We start from the raw sequence: 24,706 nt of genomic DNA on the forward strand, positions 1-24,706 counted from the left end.
ACAACTTGCTGGCCTGAGCTATGGCAACATTTGTTTCCATCCTGCCTGAAGGACCAAATGCCAAAACAAGACTGAAATCCCTGCATGTCTCAAAAGTTTACCTTCCATCCTGTATGTCCTCTGCACTCCTAATCCTCTAAATCTTTGTAGTAAAGCTTTTTACAATTGTTTCCTTAGGCAATTATATGTGTGCAGAGAGAAAAAGAAACATCTCTGTGCGTTTAAGGATTATTTAAGGCTAGAAAATTTATGACTTGTTCAGGGTGCCCTAACTTTTAACTCTTGTTGTACCTGCTTTCCACACAGACTACAAATGCATACACTACAATAGCTTACGTAACCTTGTGGACTCAAGCAGGTACATGGACATCTATTACATCACTGTGAGCAGATTATGGACTACTTTTTAAACACTCACAAACTAAAGTACGTTAAGTTACATAGCTATAACTAATGTTGCCAACAACATGATCAAATTCATTTACATGTGTTACCGAAACTATGGGTTTAGAAACTATGGGTTTCTCATCCTTTTTACATCATAATTCCTTGAAGACTCTTTTGAGACATTTTTTGCTACTCATCCCCCTCATACAATTTTAATATAACACTTAAATGTATGTCTGTTATGCACTGTTACATACCATTTTTATGCTATTTTTATATATTTAAAAAAATAGTACTTTTTTTTTTTCAAACTCTAAGACGATTTTTACCCTCCTAAGAAGGACGTCTCCCTCACTGAGAATGCATGTTTTAGTTAGATTAGTAATTTGTTACTTAAATAAGAACTATGCTTATAATCAAAATAATGCTAAGCCTTAGATGATTATGTAAGATTCATGAAGAATATGAGAAAAATGTGTGACCATACTTCTGAAACTTCTAACTCAAAGACTGAGAAGTGCGAACATTTATTTCACTTTCAGTACCTGCTAAATAAAGCTATCAAACTCTTCCATTTTAAAGGTTACCATCATTCCTCATTCTTCAGTGATATTACTGAGAGTGACTCAGTATTTGTGGCTAACAAGTAAAATATAGATTTTAAAACCAGAAGAGTAAGTAGTTCTATTCATGAGGTCCTCAAGTACAAAAGAGATAAAAGTAAGAATTCGACAATTGTTAAGTGCCCCAATTCACCTAACCACAGAAATAGTAGTAGCACTGACGTTTGATAGAAAAGAACTGTGAAGAAGTAATATTAAGATGAAGAACACTGTTTAAATACAAACTGTTTTAAAGGAAATATTAAAAAGTGACAATTTTACTAATAGTCTCAAAAATTCTATTAGATCTCCTCAATATCAGAGCCAAAAAACAGATTCCTTAGTTAATACACCTGTATCTCCTTTCTTCCTCCAGCATAAGTAGGACTAAATATCACTGCTAGTTAAAGCAAGGACAGTAGAGGAAAAAGAGAAGCCACAGGGTTTCTCACTCACTGTGGCTCCATCCCACACACCCTTCCATGCACCCGAGGAAGACGAATGGGGTGCAGAAGGGGCATGAATTGCTTATAGCAAGCATAACATATTTTTATGGTAGCAGAAACAAAGATCTTTCCCCACCAAAATACAAAAAGGAGGAAAAGTTAAGAGAATTAGGCCTAAAGCCAAACAGATTTATGGATACCACAATTTATTAGGGGCACAATATTTAAGAAATAGCCATGTAACCCCAAATATTTACTTATTTTAAGACAAAGAAAACATTTAGTAGTTGCAGTATCATTACTCTTTCATGACCTGACAATCTGAAAGCTTTAAGACTGCAACAAGACTTTCTTTAAAAAAAAAAAATGTTTTTATTAAAAAAATTTAACATTTATTTATTATTGAGAGACAGAGAGAGACAGAGCATAAGCAGGGAAGAGGCAGAGAGAAGAGGAAACACGGATTCCAAAGCAGGCTTCAGGCTCCGAGCTGTCAGCACAGAGCCTGATACAGGGCTCAAACTCACAAACTATGAGATCATGACCTGAGCCAAAGTCGGACGCCCAACCAACTGAGCCACCCAGGTGCCCCCCCCCCAAATTTTTTTTTAATGTTTATTTTTTTTTTAGAGAGAGAGAGACAGCAGAGGAGGGAGGGGCAGAGAGAGACAGGGAGACATAGAATATGAAGGAGGCTCCAGGCTCTGAGCTGTCAGCACACAGCCTGACGTGGGACTTGAATTCATGAACCAGGTGATCATGACCTGAGCCAAAGTCAGATGCTTAACCATTGAGCCACCCAGAAGTCCCCCTGCTTTTTTTTTTTTATTATTATTTTTTTTAATGTTTATTTTGAGAGAGAAACAGAGTGGGAGCAGGGGAGAGACAGAGAGAGAGGGAGACACAAATCTGAAGGGACTTTCAAGTTAAGATATAAACTATCTGTTCCAGTTAATCCCTTCTTTTTCTGGCCAAAAAAAAGAAATATAGGATTTCTTTGCCATTACTTCAGTGATACTTTACTGTAACTAAAAAATACTTATCTTCTTGTTCTAAGGTATGAATTGTGTATGTTTTAAGTCTCTACTTCTTGAAGAAATTTAGCCAACTAAGGCTTTATTCTATGCTTAACCAAAATGTCAACTTTATTACAGCAATTGTGTATTTTCTATAATACTATTATTCTATTTATTTTTAAATAATCTCAATAAAGAATATCTAGCTAAAATTATGAATTATCCTTTACAATTATTCTTTGACCCTACAATTTTTAAATACTAAATTTCTCGGATAGTAAAAAGTTATATAACATAAGAATACACTGTGTATCTGGGTATTGTGGGTACTGATCTATTGATATTTGGTTATTAAAAACAGATGACTTGGTTAAATAATTACCAATAAAAACACAAAACATTTCTTTCTAAATGAGAGGTAGCCACCAATTAGTCACTCCATTTTTAGGTCACCGGAGCACCCTTCCCAATTACCTTAACATAAACCCACAATGCTAAAATGAGACAGTCTGACCAGCACAATGACAAATAACTAGTAAACAGTTTGCAGTAAAATCCTTAATAATTAAGTTTCTTCCTTCATTTTAAAAACAGGATCAGGGATTAATGAAAATAAGGTAAGTAAAACAATGAGTTAAGAAAGAACATAACCATAAATTGTATTTACCATTCCATCCCAAAGATCTGTAAAAAATACTGTTATAATAGTTCATTCAGCAATCAATGTACCAAGCACTGTGTTAGCTATTAACACCGAACATGACAGCCCTGGGAGAAAATTCATTTTTTCAGACAACTTTGTACAATTAATAAATTGATTAAATAAAATACTTCCTCAAAATATATACTGGCTGGAGCAAAAAATGTTGAAAAGCAAGAATGTCAAGTCAGAACCGCAGCAAAAGTTTGTGAGAAATTATGTATTTACCTTGGATCTGCACTCAGCGTTATTACAGTTTTTTGTGGTAGAGAACTTTGTGAGCTTTGTTTCAAATCCTATAAAAATAAGCAAAAATTTTTTTAATTTTAATTTTAAAACCCAAGTTTCAAAATTAGCTAAGTAATAGTACTTACAAGAATCCTAAAAAGGGTAAAATGGGGAAAAAATCCTCTTTCCAGCTATACAAAGTCCATCAAAGTTCAAGATAAGTAATTCTTGTGTGTGTGCATACATGTGTGTGTGCATTTAGATCTCAGGACGGCATATGTCACAGGGACCAGACTCCAATTAGGAACCAAATCAGAGTCCTAAAGATAACTGTGCAAAAAGTTTTACTACTTTACCTTTGTATCACAGGTTTCATTCATATCCTATGCAATGTTTGCCCATTTGTTGGATTTTTTACCTTAATATGAAAATATGAAACCATAATTTGATTACAAGCATCAGTATATGAAAATACTGAAATTATCTCTGATTCCAGATGTGTAAGTTCCAATTACATGCAAAATTTCAAAGCCTATCATTCATAATAGACTCTAATGATAAAAAAAAAAATTACAATTTTAAAATATCTGAGTCGCCAAGTGGAAGTCTCAAGAGGTCTGCAACCAACCATTTTTTCAACTGTTCTTTGCTGTGGAATAGCATATTCTTCCTTTCAGAGTATGTTCTGTTTTACTGGCTCATCTGATCCTAACAACAGTATAAACTATGTCTGGTATCATCTCATCTTACAGGGCTCATAGATGTTAAGCAACTTTTTCAAGGCCCATGCGATCAGGTTCAGAGGTTGAGGCTAAAAGCTAGTCTCCTAATTCCTCAACCACTCCTCTTCTGTTACACACATCTGAGCACTGCCCACAGCACTCCATGGCCTGATCCTAAAACCAGAAGACAATTTAGGATCATTCAAACTGAAGTTCAGCAAGAACAGATTAAGGATTTACAGCAGCAGTGCAAACACCAAGGGGCTTCTAATTTAAGCCAAGCAAAAATAACTAATTATGATGCCCAGTTATCTCACCATATCATCTTACAATACATTATCATCAACACACTTAAGAGTGTTTTGGAAGCCTGTTATGTTTCACATAACAAAGTAAGTTCATTATTTTATTTTTCATGCTTAGATTTAGTCAGAACAAAATATACACCATAAAACAAATACAAACACACTGATAGGAAAGAAGCACACACAGATATTTCATATAAAATGATATAAATTCTAAGTACAAGGAAATCACAATTTTTTAATGTCTCTTTTCACTAAGCTTCTCATCCCCCTTTCCAAATTAAGAATAAAAGAATCACACACTTTTATGATAAATATAAAAGATATCAACTAACCATGTCTAGCAGGTTATCAAAAGAGTAAGAGTTGTACGAGTTTTTGTCCTTCAAAATAAGAAGTAGTGCAGAATATCCGATTATCTTCTTCAAATTCATTAAGGAATGAAAGAGTCTGTGAACCAAAAATGTTACTGGTCTGAGAAGTAATTCAAATATCTGTATACACAATATTTTCAGTTTCTTTAATAATAGTCAAACCACCATTACTCTCATCCTGTCTTCACAAAGTGCAACCTATAATGAACCTATAAGGAATTGATACTTTTTTGCCCACAATTAAGTACTTAGAAAAAAATGAGGGGGGTTAATCACAAGATACCACTAATAAGGATTCATTTAAAGTAGAAAACTTTCTGGACATACCTGAAACACATAAACTTATTCAAAATGATTCTTCTTTTTTCTTTTTTTTTACCTGCTGATACATTCTATGAATATCATGTCAAATAATAACACCCTGCATGATCACTCCAACAGCTTTAAGGCGTTCTTACCAAAAAAGCACTTTGATACTTTAGAAAATTCTTTAGCAAGTGTTGAAATAGCAAGAGAAGACATGAGTTTAACTCTTGCTCACAAAATTCAATCAGTATACACACTTCAAAAAATTCAAATTCTTGTTCAAAAAAAAGAGAAAGTTTTCACAAGTCTGGCTAATGAAATTGTCTTTGTCCCTGTTAAATTTTCTTGGTCATTAAAATTGCTAACTGTATTCAAACTGTATTTTTACGTTAGAGGAACCAAAGAGATGCATACCAGTCAACTGACTCAAGATCAATTCCAGAATATAATCTTAGGACATTACCAGCTATTGCTGAAACACTACACATAGGAAAAGAATTTGTTTGAAGTTTTTCTCAAGCTCAGTCTTGTTTCTTTAAAGAACAAGTATCCCTGTTTATAGAACAGTTATCTCTAAGTAAACTCACTGGAGAAATCTGTAGAGAAACTTGGTGACTCATGCTTTAATCAACCACGGAGTCTATTATGTTTTAAAGTGATTATATCATTTTCCCCAACATAGGAAGCAATTTTGCATCTATACGTTAGGAACATTTTTGCTGGCATGCAACAACATCAAAAAAAATTGTAAGAGAATCAGAAATAACTTCTTTTTGCAGAGCATTGAGATTACCTTCAAAGATGTAAGTGATCATAATCGTAAGTAAATTAACTAGGTAAATGTGTTATACATACACAGTATTAAAGTCTTAAGGACATGAGTTCAGGCCATCAACCAGCTAAGCTTCTCAGTCTATTCAAATGTTTTCCTAGATGATAACAAGTGTTCTCTCCAGATTAAGAGACAATATGAATGGCTACAACTCAGTTCTAGAAACAAGCCCCTCGATCTAAGTTTATTTTTATTATCTACATAGCTATCTTTATTAGGCTGTCTGAACCTGCAGAATAAAAGTCATGTTTTCCATCAGCTAAAACCTTATATGTATTACAGCACACTGAAGAGTCCTAATTAAACTGAGGGAATGCCACAAATCAATGTTTGTATCCTAAAGGCACACACACAGTTTTCTAATGAGATAAGCACTAAGTACTGATACAGTATTCCCCAAAGCTTTCTCAGGATGTATAAAGCTGTTTTGTTTAAGGCAAAACAAGACTACACACGGTAAATAAGTTTGGGAAACACTGGGTAAAGCAAAATTTTAATGTTTCACCACTTCAGCATTGTGGGATTTCTCAGAGCCTCTAATTTGCTAACATGCCCTTATCCTATTATTATCAAACAATTCAGAGAACATCACTTAGAAATCAGTTTTCTCCTTTGTTATCATTACTGCTGTTCAAAGCTGGTATTATCATGTTTGTTTCAATGAATGGTTTGATCTATATGTTTGGACCCTCATACTCACCCTTCGTTCATTTTTTTCTACCTACCTTAATTACAAGGTATAAACTGGCAGAATTTTAAATCTTTGTGTAGCTGACCTCATTATCATTTCTTCTCTTTTACATAGCCACATTATCCACTTTTAAGCTGAACAAACATTCATCACAAAGTGTCCCAGTCTAACTCATTTTTTCATGCCATGATTAGAATTAACCTTCAAATAGCCATGAGGTATTCTTGCTCTCCACGTTATCATTTTATAAACATTCAATCTACTGTTGAGAGAGCAGTAATGTAAGTATGAATCACCCTTAGATGGCAGAAGAGAAAGCTAGAAGGGTCTGGATCCCTGTTAGCATTGTGGAGCTGCCATACCTGAACCAAGGATCTGCAGAGTTCTTTCATACGGCATAAAAGAACAGAATTTATTCAGTTTCAAGTTGGTATTAGTAGCAGCCAAATGTAATCCTTAACTCATACACTTGTTCACAGGGACACTTCTGCCAATATCTGAATAAACAGTCAACAGTCCAAGAACAAGAGAACACCCAATGCTAGCTGCTTCTTTGTTTGTAATTCTCTAACTTGTGTTTTGAAATTTTCTACTTAAAATGTCTATGCTAATGACTTGATAATTGTGTATGACTTTTCAATGAAGTGTGAAGTGCTCGCAAAGCAAATTTACAAATGTCAAGTACAATTTGAGAATTATTGTGTCTTTTTTCTCTAAGATGCAATTTTGCACGGCATGTTTTTATACGCTAAAAGCGTAACCAAACATATGGAAGAAATAATGACAGGACTTCTGGAAAGGTTACGAGACAGAAAATGTCCTGAAGCAAAAACTCTATGACCTGTACCCAAGTCTCTTTCAATATGGCAGCCAGAGAGAGCAGGTATACAGTGCAGGAGAATGACTTTTTATTTCCTCTTAGAAACTCTGCTCTGAATCTAAGCACCTTCACTTCTAAACTCTCAATAAACCAAGAAGGCAGGAGCAGGTGAAAAGGAAAAAATGGAGGATCGGACCTTACTTTTATTTTTTTTTAATAGTTTATTGTTATACACACTGTTTTTGCAACTTTTGTTTTGCTTTTGTTTTGTTTTACAATACATCTCACAGAGATTTTTGAATCCATATATTAAATGTGTCTTTATCCTTTCTTTGTGTTAGTATTAGTATTTCATTATATAAATAACAACTTTTTTCTTTTACTTATGCTCTTAGATCAACATGTAGCCACAACATATATTTAAAACGAATACTTGTTTCTAACAAAACAAGGACTAATTTCATAGTACTCTCAGTATATTAGTAAAATATTTTCCAATGAAAAATATTTCTTCAGAAATTTTATTTTAGAAAATATTCACTTATAATAATAAATGTATTTGTTTTGCAGGGAAACCAGATTCAATAACCTCTAAATGCCTCATAGGATGGGGGTTGTGAGGGCAGGGAAGGAGAGTGAATCACCCATGATCTGGGGGAACAGTGGATGGAGAGGGTGGTGCAGACCCTAAAAAGCAAGTTAGTTCGTCTGATCCCATGACTGAACTATTATCATGGACCGATTCCAAGGCCATTTGCTTTGCCTGCAAATGGTTTTTAAGTTTTTGAGGATCTGACCTTACTTTCAAAAATGACTTCTGTGAGCGAAAAACCAGTATCACCAACCATTGAGTGTTTCCCACTTTAAGCCCAGCTCAACCTCAACGGATGCCAAATATATTTGCCACAAGAAAACTGAGACTATACCAAGATATTACCTTGAATGTATTCTCAAGGACTGAAGTCAACTAATGAAACCTTAAGATTTTTCCCCCCAAAGAGTCAAAATACTGTAACTAAAATCTTAATTAACACTTATTACAATTAGTAATATCAGTTGTGGATCAATTTTTAATGTTGACTTTATGTGCTGTATACACTTCACATATGGGAGCATTTATTTCAAAAAGAGTCACCTTTTAAATCTATATTATAAGAAAATAAGAGCATATTTTAACAATTTTAAAATATTATCAAAGCACACCATTATTGATAGGAAAAAATCTTGAAGAAAAAATAATCTAAATCATAGTGAAACAATAGTCAAAACTCCTTCCCCAACATAGGAATCTTCTCTACACTGATCCTGATGAATGGTAATCTAAACTTGGGCATGATGGTGAAAATCTATCCTAAAAGGTAAGCCTTTCCATTATTGGGAAGCACTATTTTACAAAGTCCCCTGCTGTTCTGAGCTAAAACCTGTACTCACTGTTTCCAATTCTGCACTGTGAAAACACCTGAGCTTCTACTCCCTCACTCATCTTCATAAACTTTCAGAGAGCTGAAGATGGCTTTGATATCAATACCCAGGCCATCCCCTCTCATCTCAAGTCCTTATATCATCCATCCATATATATCAAGGTTGCAAGGCTCTTCTACTTGCTGGGTATCTTCTAGGCTGATTTTTTTGGTCAATGTCCCTCTAAGAAACAATGAAGTATCTGAGAACAACCGGATATAAAACAGGAAATGAAGCTGCTATACAATGAAGTGTGGCTCTTTATCTCCCTGAATTATAGCTATGATCCATTTGATAACAAATCCTTGGTCAAGAAGGTAACCCCAATTACCACACAATATGTAAGAAAAAACACAATCAGTTTTATATTAATGTGTCAGTACTCCATTTGCAGAAATGCACTGCAATAAAAAGTTAGAACAGCTAGTATAACATCAAGAGGTTTCTTGAAAAATGCTTTGAAAACTGATGTTTTTCTATAGCAATACTTATAATGCATATCATTAGTAATATGGTCTAATGTACATTAGCAACTTCATCAAAGATATAAGCCTGTGACCCAAAATTTTTAAAGACTGTTTTATAATCACTTTTTAAATAATTATATTACCTGGTACCATAATCCACAACCACCCAATCTTTTGCAGTTCCTGTGATAGCATCATGATGTTGAAATAGTCCCAAATTTCTTCTGGCTTCTGTCAGTGTCGTGTAATGGGATGATGAAAGAAATTTACTTATCTTGTATTTCTGAGCTTGTTTCAGGGCGAAATAGTAAAGAATTTCAGCAGCCCTAGTTGCATAAAACAGTCATTAATTTTTATTTCAAAACAAATATTGACTATTTAAAACATGTGGTACTGATACATTTTCAAATGTGGTTTTTCAAAAACCCACAATTTCAGTGCTATTTATTAAAAAGAGATACTGGGGCGCCTGGGTGGCGCAGTCGGTTAAGCGTCCGGCTTCAGCCAGGTCACAATCTCGCGGACCGTGAGTTCGAGCCCCGCGTCAGGCTCTGGGCTGATGGCTCGGAGCCTGGAGCCTGTTTCCGATTCTGTGTCTCCCTCTCTCTCTGCCCCTCCCCCGTTCATGCTCTGTCTCTCTCTGTCCCAAAAATAAATAAAACACGTTGAAAAAAAAAATTTTTTTAAAAAAATAAAAAGAGATACTGATAATAAAGATTTCTATAAGACCATCAAGGTATCCATCTAATAAATCTAAAGCATTGATCATCAGAGAACATCACGTCTAAACTGATATAAAGGGCCCTTGTTCTAGACGTTCCTGGAAAGAAGCCAGTACCCACTGGCAGCGTGATATTTTTTCACTATGTTCTACGTAAGTTAAACCTATCTCAACACAGCAGTAAGAAGTGGTTAATGGTTTCTGTCCTTTCTATCTCCAAGATCAACACAAACACAAAAGATGAACTTCATCACCAGAAAGCCATTTACTCTCACATATGTACATTAAAGGAGAGATGGTGTGGAGATATATGGTCACATGGGTGGGAAAGTAACAGTAAAGCAGACGCAGAAAAATGATGGCTTGACAGCTCAGTGACAATAGCTAGTCTAAGTGTTGAATGATAACAATGTAAGTGTTGAATTCAACAATATAAACTGAAAGATGATAAAACATATGCTGTCTTTTCTCATTTATTTAAAAAAAAAGCACTTCAGCTTAAGAATAGTTTTTGAGCAAGAATATGGGGATTTATCATTTTAACACTTTTTTATTATTTCATCATCAGAGGATATGGTTCAAGATAGGCTTCAAAAGAAGTTCTTTGAAAGGAGATATGGCTTGATGAAGTAAAAAATGTCATAAGGCTCTTTATGCCAAACGTATTAAGGATAATGGAGAGAAAATCAAGGCAATATATAAATGCATAAAGATATAGGGAAAAAGAAATGTGAAGTACTTAAAAAAAAGAATTCCTTTAAATTTTGCAATAATTAAAGGTTACTAAATAATCTCCACTTTTAAATTCTAACCCTTCTAAATTCATGGCATGAGAAACACTAAATTTGAGTGAAAGAAAGTGTATATATGTTCATATATATCCACAGCACATACTCCTGGTTTTGAAAAGAATACACACATATAAGGATATTCCAAAATGTAAAAATGGGATTTAAAAATTATTTTCTTCTTTATACTCTTCTATTTTATCCAAGTATTTTTTTTTACAAATAAGCTATAAGATGAAGTATTTATTACCACACAATAAACTTATTTTCAAATAATTACGTTTTGATATTCACAATTAAATGGTTTTTTGTTGTTTTATTTTAAAGCAGAATTTTCAAAATATATTACCAGCCCTAAGTACTTCCATTTTAAGTATGCTCAATAAATTAAGATTGAAACCACATTTCGTAATTGTCACTAAAAAATAGGTGACACTTTCAAAAAATGTAGTGGTCCAAAAGAAATCTCTATATTACTTAGTACTTTCTCTGTTTTTATCATGGATAGTTTAGAATAACATAATAGATAATTATATTCTATTGGGTAGAAATGCATAAATTTCTCTAATATAGAAATACTATTTTATTACAAATAAAATAATATGTATTCTTTTTGCACATTTGTGAGTATCCCAGAAAATAGTCAAAGATCAGGTTTTTGAAATAATGGTAATGACACTTATGGTAACAGTAAAAATAATAAAAACATACTATTATACCAAAGTACAACGCTTGAAGAAATTCATGATTTTTATAAAAAGGCTTTCCAAAATGTACTGTTTCTACCAGTATATAGAAGAAAGTAGGTGTGACATTACCTTTTAATACTGAGATTCATCATGAAAATTAATCATCATGAATTCATGATCTGAACGAAGTTGAAAGTGAACTTAAGAGGAAAATAAATTAACTTCCTGAGCTACATACACATAGAAAGAGCCTCATGAGTTGCTGGGGTGGTTAATCTTTACCAAAAAACACCAAGACTCAGTTACTTACACTGTCACACTCCTCACTATGACAGCTGCTAGCCACATGTGGTTATTTACACTTAAATTAGTTAAAATTAAATGAAATTAAGAGTTCATTTCCTTAGCCACACTGGTCACATTTCAAGTGCTCAACAGTTACATGTGGCTAGTGGCTACATACTAAACAGTGCAGAAAAGAGAGACAGAATATTTCTATCACTGCAGAAAGTTCTACTGGACACTGATGAAAAGCTCTACTGGATAATGATGGTTTAGAACGTTTTTATTTTCTACCAACTTTTCTGCCTTTTCCATGTCACTGTACTTTTTCAGCCTATCACTCTGCCTCCATCAGTTCTCATCTCTTTCAAGTTTTGTTCTTCTAAGCAGAAAATCATACCTATAAGAAATATATTTCTAATAAATAAGAACTGAGATGGAGCCTCTAAAGTTCTCCTACATATAAAATACATTAGTTTTGGATTATGTACTTTGAGGCCCACATTTTGGCCACTGAGGGGCCATATTTGTTCCTTTTGACCCTTGTTCTGATTACTAATCTTCAGACACACATGCTGATGCCAATGAATAAAATTGTGGTGTGCAAACAATACAGGTAATTAATTACAAACATATAAAACATAAAATATAGGAGAAAATCTAATTACATAAACTGCTTTTCCTTCCAGAACAAAAACCCATGTAATAATTTGATTATGCTTTGGAGACATATCTCTGATTACATTAAAATTTTGCAATTACATTAAACACATCCTAACACTGCATAAATTTCATATATTATGCAAGACTCTACAAAAAGGCTATGATAATACAAAAGAGGTGAATAATTAATGTAGCTATCTAAACATAAATGTACCTTAAATGGGATTCCAATATCCTATCCATTCGCTTGTAAAAGGGTCTGGATGTAAAGTAGCCACTCCAGTAATGATCATCTCGGTCAGCATAAGTGAAAAAATCTCCACTTAGAACAGGGAACATTGATTGGCTATTCTTTCCACTGGTTACACCTTCTTTATCCAGTGCATCAAAGTAATCTGATAAAGTTCCAAACTGTATCTAATGAAAAAAAAAGTTACACTTCAATTATTCATCTCTACCTTAAAATTACATCTAGCACTGAAAGGAGAAGTTAATAATAAATATTTAAGATGTGCTTCAACGTTAAGATGAAAATATAGCTCAGATTTTACCAAACTCAAAAGCAGGGGGGAAATACACAGTGACTCTTTCTTTTACTTGCATCAAGTCCCAAATTAAATTAAAATAAAACTGATATACCTAAGGGGTTAGAAGAGCTATTTAGATATACAAATTTGGGAATCTGATTAACTCCTTACAAATCTCCAGAATTTCAAAATATGCAGGGGTCATGGCATAGAATTATTCAGAGATGAATGAACGCTGGGAGGAAGCAGAAAAAATAAAACATTTCATTTACATATATTTAGCTATAACATTTTGAGCAAAATGTTCCAGAAGTCTGGAATAACAGTTTTGTTAAGCATTTTCATAGGTCTTATGCACATATACTCTCCTGGCCTCCCCATCTCCCTAGTTTGAGCTCTTATAAGGGAGACTTCAAGAACAGCAGATCATTAAAAATAAACAAAACAGGGGCGCCTGGGTGGCTTGGTCGGTTGGGCGTCCGACTTCGGCTCAGGTCATGATCTCACGGTCGTGAGTTCGAGCCCCGCGTCAGGCTCTGTGCTGACCGCTCAGAGCCTGGAGCCTGTTTCAGATTCTGTGTCTCCCTCTCTCTCTGCCCCTCCCCGTTCATGCTATGTCTCTGTCTCAAAAATAAATAAACGTTAAAAAAAAATTAACAAAACAAAACAAAAAAGCAACTTTCTCTACCAGCAGGTAACACTGAATAGAAGTAAAACACAAAGAGTGACAAGAATTGAAAGGTTGACTGCTCAAACGAAAAGGTCTTCTGACTAATGATTTAAATTACCAGAACATAAATCCATTTTTATGAGCCCAAACTATTCTATAAATCAAAGGAAAAAAGAAACATTATACCAGACTATGTAAACAGATATTAAAAGGCATGGTTTTGGGGCGCCTGGGTGGCGCAGTCGGTTAAGCGTCCGACTTCAGCCAGGTCACGATCTCGCGGTCCGTGGGTTCGAGCCCCGCGTCGGGCTCTGGGCTGATGGCTCAGAGCCTGGAGCCTGTTTCGGATTCTGTGTCTCCCTCTCTCTCTGCCCCTCCCCCGTTCATGCTCTGTCTCTCTCTGTCCCAAAAATAAATAAACGTTGAAAAAAAAATTAAATAAAATAAAATAAAATAAAAGGAATGGTTTTTAGAAATAAACAGAGAATTTAACAGGGAATGTATTTCTTTGAGTAACAGTAACATTCTAATTTTGTTTCCTACCTTACACACACACACACACACACACACACACACACACACACACAGAGAGAGAGAGAGACTAAAACCATTTTGATTCAATGTGGCAGAAAAATAAGAGCAGTTAACAACAGTGAGTAGCATTCTAGTAGAGTGGTTAAGAACAGCACAGAACCTGGATCTAGGTGGAATGGAATTAAATTTCATCTCTACCACTTACCTAACATGTGGTTTTGAGCATATTATATACTGTCTCTGTGTCTTTGTTACAGATAATAGGGTCTAAGTAAAATGCTTAGAAATACAACTGGCAAATAATGGTGTAAGTTTTAGCTATTATTCTTCTATTGCCAAGGCAAATTTCAACTGGAAACACAATGATATTAGTAAGATAAATATAAGTTATCAGAATATAATTGTAACACAATATTTTATGACAGCAAAATAGATGATTTTAAATATTTTAATTAATTTTTGTATTAGCCAAGATGAATATACTTCTTTCCTGGCAAATTCCCAGGGCAAAGTTTATTTAAGTGGCCTGGTGGGCTTTCTCACAAACTTAATTCAGTCTCAAAGGACTGAAACGTAATCCTTCATGCTGAGGTTTCAAAAGAAATTATTTAAGACTAAATTTTTTTTACAGAACCTTTTGGTACCTCAAATAAAGTACATATTTGGGATTCCTAAACAAATAACTAAAAAAATAGTCAAATATTTTTTACATTAAAAGGCAATAAATAATATCTTAAACATAACTTTAATATTAAAGATCCTCAAACTCCTCTATCTGGACAACATACAGGAAACTTACATAAACTGTAAAAAAAAGTGATGATCAATAGCAAACTGACTGTCTTGGCTAGTTCAAGGTCCGTTTGTTAGCCATCTATATTCAATTACTTACTTTTGTTTTTCCTTTCACTAAAAGACAATAATAAATGTAAGCTTCCAGCTTAGACAAAATAACTTCAAATACCCTACAGAGAAGAGACATAACTAGATAAATCACAGAGGAAAAAAAAAAAAAAAAACACCAAAAAAAAAAAACAACCCACTTTTGTTTGAAAGGTATCTAAGGGCAATCAAAGCAGCCAACACTTGAATGCACAAATTCTGGAAAGAAAGGAAATGCAGGAGGGTTACTGTGTACAAGGTTAGAATGCAAAAGTTAATTACACTTTTTATACATGGACTATACCATGTTCATGGATGGCCTAATATGGATCAATATTCAAATTGATCCATAGGTTCAAAGCAATGCCAATCAAAATCCCAACTTTTTTTTTTGGGCGGGGGGGGGGGGGGTGGGCAGAAGAAAGAAGACTTATGCTATCAGACATGAAGACCTATTCTAAAACTACAGTAATTAAGACAGTATGAGATGAGTGAAACAGACAAAATTGAATACAGTCTACACAAGATCCACACAAATATAGTTTCATGCATAATGAATGACAAAGATGATGCTACAGTGTAGTGGCAAACTGGTCTTTTCAATAAATAGTGGTAGATATCCATATGGGCAAAAATGCCCTTTGATCCCTACCTTCATAAAATTCATAAAAAATCAATTCCAAATACATTACAGACCTAAATGTTGAAGGTAAAGCAATAAAGCTTCTGGAGGACAACTTCATAAGAAATATATTTTCATGACTATGAGGTATAAACAAAAATTTCTTAAGTAGGACACAACAAGCACTTATCATAAAGGAAAATACTATTATATTATATTTAATTAAAATGAAGGATTTCTGTTTATCAAAAGACAGTATTAAGAAAAAAAACAGGCTTACATAGTGGGAGACAATATTTGCAAAACTTTTATCTGAAAAAAAAAAGACTCAAAGGAAAACATATATAAGAACTATAAATGGTACAAAAAGACAGATAACCCAATTTAAGGAAAAGTCACCAAAAGTTTTAAATAGGCACTTCACAAGAAGGTACCTAAATGGCAACAAACTTATGAAAAGAGGTTCAACCTCATAACTACCAGGGAAATACAAAATAAAACAATCACATCTATCATAAAATATAAAAAATGAAAAACAATCTTAACTATACAAAGTCTGAGTAAGGAAGTAGAGCAACCGAAATTGTCATAAAATGCAACAATTAATGCAATCTATTTTGGAATACTGTTTGGCAATATCTGCTGAGGCTCAACATGTGCATACTCAATGACCAAAAATTTCCATCCCACTTTATACCCACATAAACTCACACTTATGTATATCAAAGCATGCACAAAACATTCAAAACGGCTTTATTTATAATAGACAAAAATTGGAAAACAACCCAAATATCCATCAACAATACAATGGACAAATTGTATCATATGGATACTAGAGATATTATACGGCATTAAAAATGAATATGCTGCTACATGCAACAATATGGATGAATGTGGCAAACACAACCTGGAGCAAGGAAATCCAGACACAAAATAACAGATACTTAAGATCCCCTTCTTGTGAAATTTAAAAAGAAACAACACTAATCATGATGACAGAAGGGAAAATAAGCTTACTTTTGTTAAGAGTTGGCAATGATTTGAAGGGGATTTAAGGGACTCTTCTGGATGCTATAAATGTTCTATGTCTTAAACTGGATGGTGATTGCATGGGATTTTTTTAATTTGAAGAAATTCTCTGTACACATATGGATTTGTGCATATCTCCTATGTATGTGATATTTCAATTTTTAATTACTTTAAAAATTGCCCTAGTGGACAAAGGAGGAAATGGGTAAAATACTAAAATCAGGACTTAATTCTGAAGAATCAGGTGGTAGATCCTTTTGTGGACCACAAGAACATTCTCTAGGAAGATGTATTTAGGGATAAAATACCCATATACATATGCCATCTCCCAATCAAGTGTTCGTATATGAGCTTTGTCTTTGAGGAGATTAAGGAGATGATTTAAACACAGACCCCATGCACAGAGTTCATACTTTGGTAGAGAGTCAGTTGTAAACATCTTGAATATACTTGATATTTTATTTAAGTTTATCTATTTGATACTATTTTTTTTTTTCCAATGTTTATTTATTTTTTGGGACAGAGAGAGACAGAGCATGAACGGGGGAGGGGCAGAGAGAGGGAGACACAGAATCGGAAACAGGCTCCAGGCTCTGAGCCATCAGCTCAGAGCCCGACGCGGGGCTCGAACTCACGGACCGCGAGATCGTGACCTGGCTGAAGTCGGACGCTTAACCGACTGCGCCACCCAGGCGCCCCTCTATTTGATACTATTTAAGTTTACTTAATAAACTTGAATTCTCACGACATAGCATGTAGCCTATCATCAGCTTTCTAATCTTCTAAACAGTAACATATGCTTCCTAAACAGAAGCATCTCAGCCCTAAGAAAGAAAAAGAGAAAACAAGAATAGTATTAAGAAAAGAACAGTGGAGCAACTCATTAAAAAGTGTATTATGCTGGGGCGCCTGGGTGGCATAGGTGGTTGGGCGTCTGACTCTGGCTCAGGTCATGATCTCACGGTTCGTGTGTTCAAGCTCCATGTCGGGCTCTGCTAACAGTTCAGAGCCTGTAGCCTGCTTCGGATTCCGTGTCTGCCTCTCCCCTGCTCACACTATGTCTCTCAAAAATGAATAAATGTTAAAAAATATATTTTTTTAAAATAAATAAAAAGTGTATTTTGTTAAAAGAAATTGTTGTATATTTTACCTGAAATCTAGGTTGGTATGATTTATAAGGTAGATTTTTTAAAATTTAAATCCAAGCTAGTTAGCATATAGTGTAATAATGATTTCAGGAAAAAATTTAGTGATTCATCACTTACATATAATGTATAAGGCAGATTTTTTAAAATTGCTATGCTAATTTTCATTATCCATTTAAAATATTCATAAATTCTTATCACAGAGAAAAACCTCACCTTAGGAAATTAGAAAGCTGATGACAGGCCACATTCTCTTCCTTTCTATAGTATTTTCACAGATATTCTACTGTCTCATGGGTTAGTGTATAAATATAATAAATACACTGGGTAATTTTCTTACAGAGTCTAATATATCACTCTTGTTTGAATGGTGACTCACGAAACATCTGCTAAAAAAAATGCTTTTATGGGATCAGGAAAATGTGAATCTATCTGGATATATGATATTATTGAATTATTAATTTTGTGATGTAATAATGGCATTATGATTTCATTTGTAAAGTCCTTATCATTTAGAGACAGATACTTGAAATGGTTACAGATGAAACTACATGACATCTGAGGTTTCCTCCAAAATCATCCCGGGGAGAAGGGGGAGGGGAGAGTGAGACACAGCTGAAGCTGAAGAGAGTGACCTAGAATTGAGCCATGGATATTGGGAAGGCAGGGTGAGGTTGGGGGGTGGTGGTACTTGAGTCGTTCTCAAAACTTTAGGGTACGTTTTAAATTTTCCACCAGGGGAAAAAAAGAGAACTACAGGCAAATAATCGATTGATTTTAGAAGTCTTCTCATCTAAGAAAAATGCTAGTGTATTCTCTGAACACAAGACATTCATTTGCAAAATTCAGGACATGTCCATCTGCATCTGCCAGTCACACTACTAAATCACCAGGATGCAACTGTCAGAGAGAAACAAACTTTCAACGCCGGTAGAAAAACAGGACATCACTGAAAAATGAACTTCACGCCTTACATGTTTACAGCCACTTAAAACTCATGCCTGTTTAATTCTATGGGAATGGGGAGAAAGGGATCACTTCAGAAACACAACTATAATACTAGAGAATTCTCCTCTGTAAGAACTACAGGTTTACATAAGGACCACATATTCAAGTAAATATTGAGATATGGGAACAAGAAACTAAGGCAACTGTGTTTTAGCCTCACGTAATAATGAGGCCTCAGCTTCAAATGCACTTTCATAATTAAATATTTTCTCATTACCTTAACGTTATACTCAGGATGAGAATTCATATAATCAAAAAGCAGCTGGTAATTCTTAAACTGATGATCCCATTCTGTGCGTTCACAGTAGCGAAAATCATCTCCCAGCGGGGCCAGGAGAACTGTGGTACGGAAGAGCTTTGACTTTTTTCGGTACTGGTCGAGAAGCATCTCAGCCCTACAAAAGAAAAAGGGAAAAAAGGAACAGTAGTAAGAAAAGAACAATGGGGCAACTCATTACAAAGCGTATTATGTTAAAAGAAATTGTATATTTTACCTGAATTCTAGGTTAGTATGATCTATAAGGCAGATTTTTGAAAACTACTATACTAATTTTTGTTGTCCACTTAAAATATTCATAAATTCTTATCACAGAGAAAACCCATAGTTTTTCTTATCCTTAGAGAAATAAAGTCACAGACCAACTTTGGCATATAATTACTAGGAACATCAATGGCCCTCCTGAAGCCCAGGCACAGATATTGGATCCTGGACAGCCTGTGTTTTAAATTTTTTTTTTTTCAACGTTTATTTATTTTTGCGACAGAGAGAGACAGAGCATGAACGGGGGAGGGGCAGAGAGAGAGGGAGACACAGAATCGGAAACAGCCTCCAGGCTCTGAGCCATCAGCCCAGAGCCTGACGCGGGGCTCGAACTCCCGGACCGCGAGATCATGACCTGGCTGAAGTCGGACGCTTAACCGACTGCGCCACCCAGGCACCCCGACAGCCTGTGTTTTAAAATGATTTGGTCCAAAAAGACAATAAGGATTTCTCATCTACATAAACTTTGAAGTTTGCTTTGATTTAACATCTCTTTCTCTAATTTAAGCTAAACTTGCCTGATTAAACATTAAAAAAATAGTTTGAACAAAACCAATTATAGGACTGTATTTCCTCTTCAAAAGGAAGAAAAACAACTCATTTAACACCTGCCATCAATAAACTCTGTATCTGTCACAGTGTCCTTCTCAGTACTGATCAACAAATCAAGCTTAGGAATTGAATTAGCTTTTCTGGATTCTACCTCCCTCAGCTCTAACCACCCATGACTCAAAAGGATAGCTAAATACTAAATGTGCTGATGTGCTTTTTTTATATTTCATATTCTAGTAATTCTGTAGGAAATCCTTTTGCCAAATGCTGAATTGGGGCAGCATTTGAAGAAGACTACGAATATAAGGTATTTAAGAGGAATGGCTTACCAAAATGAAATTAAACAAGCAGATAAACTCAGAGTAGTTCTCAATGTTGTAATGACACACTTAAGAAATTAGTGATAAATCACTAATATGCTTTTTACCCAATGTTCCAATTTTCATTTCAAGGGTTATTCAGAAGTAGGTTCTAATTCACAATATAAAAACTTATGAAAGAAACTCAAAGAACACCAATGATGAAAGAGGTATTTTATAGAAATAGTTAAAAAAAAATTTAACTAAATTTAGAATCTCATGATCTTTCTATAATGATAGTCTCTGAAATTGCTTTGCAAATATTAAATTATTAGCAAAATTTCGTAACTTGGTGAGTAAAATATAACCATAATATTCTTACAAGACACAGTTTTCTGAGATTAGCATTCAGTGGAGTACTTAATTCTTACTAATAATTTACGAATATTCCACACTTACCAAAAACAATTTTAGATTTTTACTTATAATTAAAAAATACATGTACAATAAGATTAATCAAACAGAAAGACAAATAAAATCAAAACAAATAAGTGAAGAAAACCAAACATATAAATCACAGATTATAAGATATACTATGTGACAGAGCATCCATCAGATCCCCCAGGCAACCAGAATAAAAAAAAGTAAGTGATCATTTAAATGAATCCCAAGGTTTACTACTAGATATACCATATTTTGTGTATATACACATAAGACACATAACAGGAAAGAAATCACAAACATTAAACGTGCCTTTTCCATTTAGCATCTGTCCTCGCGCCCAGGCTCCTGCTCAGAAGGTGTCAACACTGAGAAAGCCAAGGAACCAACCTATACTACCTGGTAGACAGTGGATATTTATTAAATACAGGGTACACTACTGACAAATGAACCAATGGATTATCACTCTGAAGATGTACAGCAGCAATCTGCTCTTCAATTCTTTCACCAGATTCGAAATGTCAACTTAACTAGAACCAAGAAAAAAATTCCCTAGAACATCCTACCATTTGACACGTAAATCATCATCATATGTAAAATATTGTGCATGAGAACAAACCTCAACTTGATAAAGAATGGTGTTTCTTTATTTGGGAAGTAGAGGAATCTGCTGAACTAATAAACAGTATCAAGTGTATCACCTGTAAACTACAGTTCAATTTCATTTCCTTTAGGTTATTAAAACCAAGCACCACTAATCTGGAAGGCCTGTGTTTGATCTTCATTCATCAAGAAGTAAAAAGGAAAGTGATGTCTGGATGTAAAGTAACCAGTAGAGTTAAGATTTCAAGACTTATAAGAAGTTTTAAAAAAAAATCTACTTAAGTATTAAATAGACTCTTTCATCTCTCTGCCCCCAGGTGTCCGGAAACCACTTGCAAAATCAGTGGAACTGACTGAGTGCAAAGTATGTTCCTGGGGGGCAATCTTTGAAGTGTCAGATGGGACACAGCCACAGGATTACACAAAATGGCTTTTTTCCCAGTAATGCACTTTAAACAGATAGGAGGACCAAAAAAAAGAGGAGCCTCACAAGGCCTTTGGGTGCACTGAGAGTCCCCAACTGAAGCATCTGGCTGCCTTCAAAGAAATTCCCTATCTTTGACCTCCTGAGCTGAGGATACTCTCCCCACCCTTACCTCTTCTTTTTCACTGTACCTTTTGCTACCTTATACTGGATTACTCTCCCATGCCTAACTAACCTAATCCCAGAAAGCAGGCCATTCACTGTTTCTGAGGGATTTTCATTGCTGTAGGAACCAGGAAAATGAAACCAGGTTGATTCCTAAACTTGGACACTTAAAAAAAAAAAATTATAAATAGATTTTGCTAGAAGGGAACTATGGCTTCAAGAAGGCTGCCATGATAAAACACTTTTGTGTGTGCCACAATGAGAAGCTCACAATGGAATATTTCATGGCCACAAGGACTCACTCAAGGCAGAGAGACCCAATCTCACCTTCCTCTTCCACACACAATTTTTAAAAAGCAATTTTTTAAAAATAAATAGACTTGACAGTACCTAGTGCAAAGATCTTATTTTATTTAAAAGGCTTTATTGTTGTGCTCTGCAATCACCTGGGGTGATTATGCTGGCACTCTATTCTCATTTTGTTGGCCTGGAGACTTTTCAAAAGTTCCCTGGGTGATTTGGGTGGCAGTGGTTGTTAAGTACTGACCTGCCTCACCCTTGCCCGTTTTAACCCTCCTGTGGAAGGTAGGATGCCTCGCTTCTTCTCAGCAAGCTGCGCTAGCATGGAGTTCCCTGAAACCATCAAACTTATGACTGGCAAAAAAACTGCACGTAATTATTGTTATATAATCCATGTATTACAATTTGATGAGTTTAAAAATATGTCTACACTTGTGTTACCGTCATGTTACTGAACAATTTTTTAAGGATGACATGTACAAGAACCCAGGCAGAGTAGGTTTGTGGAAACCTGAAATACTAGGGTCTTAAAACTACGGTTAAAGAATGTTCTGGTTTGTAGAGTTTATGGCTGTCATCATAGTTTAACTGTTTATAGTTTCCCATCTCACTCTCGAAAATTTCCTCATTTGCATAATAAATAACATGATGGATCAAAAAAATAAAATAAAAACCTATTTTACTTTTCTGGCATACATGAGTGGTTTACATTAAAACACAATGTTTTTTTTTAATGTTTTTTACTTTTTTTGAGAGAAAGAGACCGAGCACAACTGGAGGAGGGGCAAAGAGAAAGAGAGAGAGAGAGAGAGAGAGAGAGAGGGAGGAGAAACAATCTGAACCAGGATCTGGGCTCTGAGCTGTCAGCACAGAGCCTGACATGGGGCTTGAACCCATGAACCGTGAGATCATGACCTGAGCAGAAGTCAGATGCTTAACTGACTGGGCCTCTATATTATAACACAATGTTTTATTTATTTTTTTTTAATTTTTTAAAATGTTTTTATTTATTTTTGAGATAGAGAGAGACAGAGCGCAAGCGGGGGAGGGGCAGAGAGAGAGAGAGAGACACAGAATCTGAAGTAGCTCCAGGCTCTGAGCTGTCAGCACAGAGCCCGACGCGGGCTCAACTCACAGACTGTGAGATCATGACCTGAGCTGAAGTTGGACGCCTAACTGACTGAGCCACCCAGGTGCCCCACACAATGTTTTATTTAAATGCGTTATACGGCAATAATTTTTAAGTGAAGAAATTAAGCTTCATAAGCACCCAAATTAGAAGTATAGGTAACTAGATAGAATGAGATGCTTCTATCATTAATTTTCTTCTTCTTAAAAGAGTGATTCATTCCTTTGATTTTTATTTAGATAAATATGTTTAAATATAAATATTCCTAATTAAAATTTTCTATAAGCCAAAAATGTCAGAAATATTGAAAGAGTGTATTCATCAGAGCTGGGCAGCATTTACTATTATTGAAATTGTTATTAAAGGAACAGATAATTACACTCTTTACGTGTTCCATTTCAATACATGTGTTTTTGCAGTTGGGTTGCTTTTCTTACCAATTTATACAATAGAGACCAGAAGTTTTATTATCAACAAAAGTATATGAAATCAATCAAACATAGTAGATGGTTTTTATAATAAGGGCAGAGGAGATGGTAATAACAGGGTATTATAGGTTCTCCATTGTATATTGATCACCTATTGTTCATTTTCCATTAAATTTTAACACATAAAAGGCACAAAGCTCTGGCATTTTTAAGTCGCTTGAAATCTGGTTTGAATGAATACCTTGAACATGGATAATGTTGGCTACTGAACCCTTTAGCAATGAGCAGCTGAGTTGCTACTTTGTTCGATGGTGTCTTATGAAATGCACATTTTCATACCTCTTTTGGACATTTCCAGGATGTATTGTTTCTGGGGGGACTCCCCAGGGACAACCAAATCTGCCTCCAGGAAGCCGTTTAAAATCAAACTGGCAGCATATTTTAGGATCAGGTCCGCACGTATGAGGGATGTCATAGCTGTAGAAGGGCATCATGTGGCAAAAAATATCTGTGCCAGATCCCAGATCTAAAATAAAGAGCCAACAGACAAACCTGAATTTATAAATTCTGTTTTCCTATAACTGTTCAAAATGCCAGTACTTTCTACTATGTAATGCAAGTTCGACCCTAAATCCACAACCTACTAAACTACCAGTACATAAGCTTCCATGACATGTAACAACCACCAGGCTGAAGGAGGAGACTCAGACCCCAGTCTCTACCTCCTCTATCTAAATTTAGCAGAGACCCATCATTAACCAGCATCCACTGACCTAGGAAGATACAAACCAAACCAAAGCCAAAGCCAAAGCCAAAGTTATGACTGGCTCATCCAAAATTATGGCCATGTCCATCCCTGGCTGCCAGCTCCTGCCCACCCACATCAGTAATGGGAGACACTGAGAAA

General features: G+C 35.0%; 1 protein-coding gene across 2 annotated transcripts in view; it reads right to left on the minus strand.

Annotated features, from left to right (window-relative positions):
* MAN2A1 (mannosidase alpha class 2A member 1) overlaps positions 1–24,706 on the minus strand; it is a 168,484-nt gene that overhangs the window by 76,066 nt on the left and 67,712 nt on the right. The window contains exons 7-12 of one of the 2 annotated variants that reach the window (XM_025924111.2): positions 24,139–24,325; positions 19,135–19,312; positions 12,715–12,917; positions 9,501–9,683; positions 4,742–4,856; positions 3,380–3,447 (exon numbers count right to left, since the gene is read on the minus strand). In XM_025924111.2, the coding sequence (XP_025779896.1) occupies positions 3,380–3,447; positions 4,742–4,856; positions 9,501–9,683; positions 12,715–12,917; positions 19,135–19,312; positions 24,139–24,325 (934 nt within the window). The remainder of the gene's footprint in view (positions 1–3,379; positions 3,448–4,741; positions 4,857–9,500; positions 9,684–12,714; positions 12,918–19,134; positions 19,313–24,138; positions 24,326–24,706) is intronic. The other variant, XM_086685499.1, reaches the window with a different exon arrangement.

The sequence above is a fragment of the Puma concolor genome, chromosome A1 (genome assembly GCF_028749965.1).
Source record: "Puma concolor isolate L17-30 chromosome A1, mPumCon1.1.hap2, whole genome shotgun sequence".
Lineage (NCBI taxonomy): Eukaryota > Metazoa > Chordata > Mammalia > Carnivora > Felidae > Puma > Puma concolor.